Below are 7274 nucleotides of genomic sequence, written 5' to 3' on the forward strand. Positions count from 1 at the left end.
TTCTAACTGCAGGCAGTTTGCACACAACATAAATAGCAAAAAATAGAGGCGAGAACTTCATTAGGCTTTTGATTCACACAATTTTTTCTATAAATGAACTTAAATGGGTCGCAGAGCAGTTAAACTGTATTTGTTATCTGTATTTGTATTTCCAAAATAAAAGTTATGATAAAACAAGTGGTTTTACTTATTTAGCTGTATTTCTCAATTTACTCTAAGGAAAGTATGTAGTTCTCTGTATTTCTTAGACATCAAACATAACGTTAATATATTTATATTACTAAGCACTATGATAAACAGTATTATTTAGTAGTCATAATTATATGTAGCTACTGTATAAGAACTTCCTTTGTCCAAGTCTCCCTTTCAAAACACAAATACATGTTTCGTTACAGATATTTGCTGCAGGACGTCATGACTGCACTGATTGTGTTGCAGGGTATGATACTCATTTGACCTTGTTAATATTAGATCCAATTGTTTGACTATATGCGTTAATTTAGTTTGATTTGGGGTGTCCAAGGAATGTAGTTGGGTCCTTTGTCTGAAAAAGCGGTGCGTTGGCGCCATAGTCAAGAGTCCACTAAGGGGCTCTTTACATCCAATACAAGAGCAAGTGAAGGCGCACGGTTTCATCTGCGGTCATTCCTTCTCTTATAATTGTCCCTCTTATAAGGTAAGAAATAGGATCAATCTTTCAGGAGAATGATATGGATGAATGCTAGCCCTGTATGTGCGAGTTTGTTTGTATTTAGTTTGTTTTGTGTAACGAATTATTGGTTTAATGTGATGTGTGAAGAGTGTTTGGCTAGCTAACTTAGCTCTGTTCCTAACGACAGTTAGCCGTTAGCAACATGTTCCGTTCGGCATCCGGCAGTTTGATTTGTTTAAATGGAAATAATAACTTGTGATTTTTATGAAGTAGTAGAAGTAATGTACTGTTCTTCGTCATTTTGATAGGAAATATATCTATTTTTTTCTTTATTAATTTAGTTCCGATAGTACCATAACGACATTAATTCAGAGTGAAATGTTTAAATATTGTTAAACAACTGTAATGTGAAGTACTTGATTTTGTCTAAAAAATGTATCGTCTAACTTGCAGTTAGAAAGGTTAAGAATTGTATGTGAAGAGATTTCTGTGTTAGCGCATGTTGAACTATTAGACTGATCCTGATTGTTTTGAGTAGACCTCAATTTAGGTTAGATTTAGACTCTTAGTTTAATCAATATATAACTTAATTAGTAGAACATTTTTTCTTATGATCCAGATTTCATTAAAATTAGTCTAATCGGTATTTTTTTTTATATTAGGTCACATTCTTAAGAGTGTATAAGTCATATATTCATCTGAAAATGTATTAGTTCATTATGACCAAAGAAGCTGAAAACTAATCAGAAAATATTGAGTGTAACAGATGTTTTGGTATTGAAACTGCTCATGTCTGTTTTATAAAATGTTTCTGTATGAAATGAACACATTTATTGTTCGTGCCCTGGGAAAGTGCACAGGGAGGATAGCTTAGACAGCGATGAATTCACCCCTTGGCCTTGGTAAACACCTGCATGGTCTCCGGCATGCAAAACATAATTACGTCATTACAGGCTATTTGAGACCACCGTTAAATAGTGCGTCAAAACACATCAGACAGTAAAAAAAAAACAACATGCCTTGATATAAAAGTAATGGAGCTAAAACAGCTAGTCAGATCTCTGGGGTGGAACTGTCTTAACACAGTGGTCTAGAAAGGTGCGTCTTCATATTTTTCTAAGTATTTTTCTAAGGTAATGAATTTCTTCCTTGTGGCTTTGGTTTCTGATGATTGTGTTGAACTGTTGATGTGATTTTAAGTGCTTGATTGTTTGAATAAAATTCAGTTTGATTGTGAAGTTGAACAGTGTGACTGTTGTCTTTGTGGTTTCACTTTTACACACGGCGTTAACGGACCTGGGGAGACGAGATAACAACGAGTAGCAATTATCTCGCTTTTTCAACAATATCCATTTTAGTAATCCAGTTCAAAAAGTGGAAATCATGTAATGTAATTATGTAATGTAATAAACATTCACTGCATGAAAAATAAGCACTTGGATGATTATTGCTTACACTTAATCAAAAAGGGATTTTAAATAAAAAAATATTTTTGAAACAAAAAGCAACAGAACTGGAATGTTTGCTCGTGTCATGTGAATCCCGTGGCTTCCAGTAATTAATGGGAGGAGAAAAGGAATGTATCCAAAAGTGAAACTAGCTTTCAGCAAGTTATACAAGAGAGTCCGCCAAGCAGCACTGCAGCACTATAAAGGAGGAGGCAAATAGGAGAGCAGATGAAGAAAAACATTTTGTTTATGAAAGACAGTACTCGGGGACATCTCCTGAAATGGTAAGTTTTTTTTAATACTGTTTTGTTGATTATTTTAAAGAACAAAATGAGGGTGGATTATAAAAGTACTCAGCTGCTCATATTTACAAGGCATTGATATTATCTTTGCTCATCGCCAACTGTTCACAAATTGTCATCACAGGCTTTGAAATAGACGATAGATACGATAGATCGTGTTGTAGCCTTGAAAACTGATATTAACATGTTCTTATTGTCTTACTGTTAAAGTATGCCAGTGATACTTCAATGATCTATTTAAAATTCATTTCAAATAAGCTGCTGATGAAATATAAAAAAAAAAATCTGGTAATCTTAATGAAAGGGCCTCAAGATGGTCAGTTACAAGTTCTCTTCAAGCAATGGAAGTTATGCTTTGCAATAAGCTGGTTGTTTTGTGGTAAGTTATTGAAAAAAATGTACTTTTTACTATTTAAATTCTCTTTCTGATTAAAATACACAGCGAGCGAAGTAGAAAGTTATTCATCTTCATCACAGAGCTCAATTGGCAATATATGCTGTCAGTACCACAGGGTACAGTTAAGTTTTTTTTTCCTATAATTGCCATCTCACCATATCTGGTATTGAAAGTTGTTGTTTTTGCAAAGGTACTGTAAATATCCAAAAGTGTGGCCTATGCTGCTCAGTTCAAGATTTGAGTTGTCATGGCACAAATCCCTATATTTTTAGTGCTTTTATATTTTTATGGACTGCATATTGATGAGTTAAGGACATTCTGCAGTTTGTCATTTCTGGAATGAAGATAAACATGACTTAGAAATATGCTCCTGGTATATTTTTAGACGACTTGATGTTTAGACAACTGCATAATTACTTCTCAATTGTCAAGTGTCACTTTAACCGGTAATGTCTCATTCTGTTTTACCTAAGATTGGAGCGGCTCCATTAATCTTTCCTCACTATCGTGGGACAGAATGTGGACAGGAATCTGAAAGTGTTTTGGAGCTGTAGTGAACTGTGCAATGATGTCTGAAGTGACACTCATCAAAGGAGAACCTTAAGGTTGTGGTTTTGATGGACTCAATAAACCCAGATACTTCATTTTGTCCTATAGAAATTCATTAGTGGCCCAAACATAATGATAAAACTTCAGGTCAGCTGATTGTTTAGCTGTACATACAAATCTATGTGGCACTTAGATTTTTTCTTTTTTTTAAACGTGCAACCTGATGGATCTAGGTAAGTCAGTCAAAAGACATACACCAATATCCACACATGAATTTTAATAGTAGCGTTGTTATTGTTTGGAGATTGTTGTGTTGTAAACAATGGACCAGTCAAGCAAGGCAGTCTGTCAGTCAAATCACTTGAGTAAAGTACGGCTTGTATTACAACTGAAGAGGTTGTGAAAAATGGGAAACAGTCATGCAGGATCTGCTAATGGAGATGAATCTGACCAGGCTTGTCCAAGATTTGCTCCTGCTGCTCTTTCATTTATCTAAACAGATTCATTCTATTTTTTTTTGTCCAAGTCTTTCAAAGCTTTTTGTGATTTCAGGCAACTGGCAGTGGGAGGAAAAATGTTCATCTGCAGGTGAGAGTCAAGAGGTTACTGATGGAAAACAATGTTTTTTTTTTCTGTTTTTTATTCAGAGAGAAGCTGCATAAATCATCAGCACAACAGTGGCTTTAGAGACTTTGGTTCCACAATGGACGTGCCCAGTCACGCAGTAAATATCCAAAATATAATACAAATGCAACTATCCATCCATCTATATGTGACATTTTCTCTTTTTATCGTAAGGAACTCAACCCTGACGATTCAACTGAGAACCAGTATCTCAAGGGAGAAGAGGACACTGCATCAGCATGTGCTGACTATGATGCTGACGATCAAAAGGCTGGTGCATATGATAAAGGTTAGTAAATTAAAGTTGAAAATGACAAAGTAAGAGAAAAATTATTGTTATCTTCACTTCTGTTGTTTGTGCCACATTTTCTCTGAGTCAACTTTTGGGGCATTGCTTATATAGAGATGGATGTGTTTGCTCACGCTTCTTTGCATAATGATTTAAGGTCTGTTTTCTTTATCTCCTTGGATGTAGAGCATCTGCAAACCTCAATTTAAACAAGACATCTCATATTCTCAATTGAAATCAGGTCTAAAGTCTAGCTAGACAGCTCCACTAGAGTTATTGTGGATCTTTGGGCCATTTCGCTTATCAATGCTTTCTTGCTCAGACTGTGAAATTAAGTTGCATGGCCGTGACAAACTGCAGATGCAGCACTTTAAAGATATTTAAAGTGCACTTTAAAGATATTTAAAGTGCTGCATTTTATTAATAATAACTGGAACACTGATAAACCCTTGGCTGAGTTATGGTGGTGGTGCAGGGATAAAACGTGACCCATGTATAGACACCTTAGTCCTCGACGTGGTCATCACAGGTTCATGTCCTGGCCCGAGGACCTTTGCCGCATGTCCTCCTTTCTCTCACAACTCGCTTTCCTGTCTGACAACTGTCCACTGAGGGCCAATAGTTCACAAAACCTTTAAAAAAGATATTTAAAGCTTTGGATTTTGTTTTATAACTGAGCCTGGATTTAAAGCTATGACATGCTGACTACTCTCTAAGGACTTCTAACAATTCTCTGAGGCAAGATCTAGAAAACTCAACCATAACTGATTAGTGCAATAGTGTCTTCATGGGTCTACCTTGAAAAAAAATCAAACGCTGCTTGTATTCTGACTAAAACCAGGAAGGTAGAGCGCATCACCCCATTTTTAAAGTTTCTACACTGGCTCCCTGTAGCTCAGGGAATAGACTTTAAAATACTGTTATTAGTTTAAAAATCACTGAATGTCTTGGCACCCCAACACATTAAAGATTTGCTGTTACATCAACCTTCCATACTCTGAAGAATCAGAACCAAACATGAAGAAGCTTCTATGCTTCTCTAATCTGGAACAAACATTAAGAAAACTGTGAAAATAATAAAACAATAACTTCCTTTAAATCAAGGCTAAAAAAATACATTTTTTTAGTGCTGCATTAAATTAATAACTGGAACACTGAAGAACCCTTGGCTGAGTTAGAGATTTTTTTTTCTCCTTCTCTTCATTCTGCCACTGAAATGGAATGTTTCTTCTTGCGTTTGTTTATTGTGTTATGTTTTATTGCTAAAACTGACTGGACTTAACATAAAATACACATTAAAAACCCATGTATCTTCTTGATCCACAGAGACCAAAGTTGAAAGCCTTTTGGAGGAGCTGGGTTTGGAGCAGTACCACAGACAGAAGCTATCACTTAGCAACATACTTGGGCTTGATGAGAAGACAATTACTGATGACCCTGGTGAATGTAAATCAAATGTCCCATTGCATTTTCTCAAGAAATTAATGATGGTTAATGTGACTGCTAGAAATGGGAGGTGTGGTGTATCATTTGACTCAAAGGATCCTCTGTCTGAGTCAAACTGTAATGATGCATCAGATGGTACAGAGAGCAATTTTGATTATCTGTTTGAGAGCCCAAATAAGGTTGAAACGTTTAACCCTCTTGATTTAATCACTGCTCTGTTTTTGTGTTCTGATGGTTTTGTTCAGCAAGAACTGGCTCTAAAAATGTCCATGTGTCAGTTCTCTGTTCCTCTGCTGCTTCCTAACTGTGATACACAGCAGTGCACCCTCATGCTGTGGGCCATGAGAGACATTGTTAAGAAGTACAGACYTCCAGAWCTTTCAGAATCAAAAGGYTTCATAGAAGAAAGAATAGTTCTTTCTGAACTTCCAATGATCTCATTTGTGAGACTGGGTGAGTGCTCTCTGTCCAAATCAGAGATCCTCAATAAACTTMTRWGYAACTCTSAGCAATACCATGACACCTTTGTTCACCATGACATGGAGTGTGGAGACRTTCAGAGAAGAATATCCAATGGACTGACTGAAATGACCTGGTACCTTCCCTGTGGAAACAAAAACATGGACATCTTCAGTGAACCAGTTGCTATAGCTAACCTTCGTGGAGACATTGCTTCATTTGAAACTCAATTCTCCTTTTTGTGTCAGACATCTGCTGCAGTTTTTGTTTTCTTTGATCAGCTGGACTCTGAGTGCAAACTGCTGATGAACAAAAACCACAAAGCTCAGATCTTCTTGGTGGGAAACCAGCAGAGCAAAAACTTTAGAGGTGATTCTGTTAAAAAATTGGTAACCAGTCTGGCCTTGACTAAAAACAACATTCTAATAAAGACAAAACAGATAAATGGTGCAGATTTTGTGAAACTACTGAGAAAAAGGGTTAGCAATATAGTTAATAACTCAAAGAAGAAAATATCTATAGAACAGATGGCTGATGTTGCACATGAACTGGGAATTTTAGTAGATGAAGATTCTCCAGAGTGTCAGGATGGAAAGAAGAAAGCAGATGAAATCACTGCAGAGATTAAAGACATACTGAAATACAAAGACGATCAACTTCCTTTACAAGGTCGGTTGTGGAAGAAATTTACTTATTTGGAAAAGGAAGAATTTCGTCTTCGAAAAGTTGGTTCGGAAGACATAGAAAATTACAAATGCAAACTTCAGAAAAAAAGAAAACAGCTGAGGCAACAGCAGAGTGTTTATTGGATGTCCAGAGCAATGATTTGTTTCATCACTTCGCTATTAAACAAAGAAACAGAAAGGTGCTACTTCCTGAAATGGATGAGAATAAACCTTGATAACGATTCTCGCCTAAAACTGTCTAACCTGAGGGAAATGTACAAAAAGAAATGCAGGGAGTCTAAAAACAAACAGGAGATCAAAGAAATTGACCAACAACTTTCCAGCAGCTCACTGGGAATTGAGCACTTCTTCCGTGAAATGGGTCAGATCTACGAAGCTTCTCTTTACCTTCCAGAAACAGATCTATCTCGTCAACAACTGCA

The 7274-nt window shown here is 36.3% G+C and overlaps 1 protein-coding gene across 1 annotated transcript in view; it reads left to right on the forward strand.

Annotated features, from left to right (window-relative positions):
* The first annotated feature begins 2306 nt into the window (after positions 1–2306).
* The window catches only part of LOC103480628 (up-regulator of cell proliferation-like), a 16571-nt gene continuing 11603 nt past the window's right edge, over positions 2307–7274 (forward strand). The window contains exons 1-4 of the mRNA XM_017310325.1: positions 2307–2384; positions 3996–4072; positions 4147–4261; positions 5588–7213. Coding sequence (XP_017165814.1) covers positions 4052–4072; positions 4147–4261; positions 5588–7213 — 1762 coding nt within the window. The 5' untranslated portion in view covers positions 2307–2384; positions 3996–4051. The remainder of the gene's footprint in view (positions 2385–3995; positions 4073–4146; positions 4262–5587; positions 7214–7274) is intronic.

This window comes from Poecilia reticulata, linkage group LG18 (assembly GCF_000633615.1).
Source record: "Poecilia reticulata strain Guanapo linkage group LG18, Guppy_female_1.0+MT, whole genome shotgun sequence".
In the NCBI taxonomy this organism is placed as follows: domain Eukaryota; kingdom Metazoa; phylum Chordata; class Actinopteri; order Cyprinodontiformes; family Poeciliidae; genus Poecilia; species Poecilia reticulata.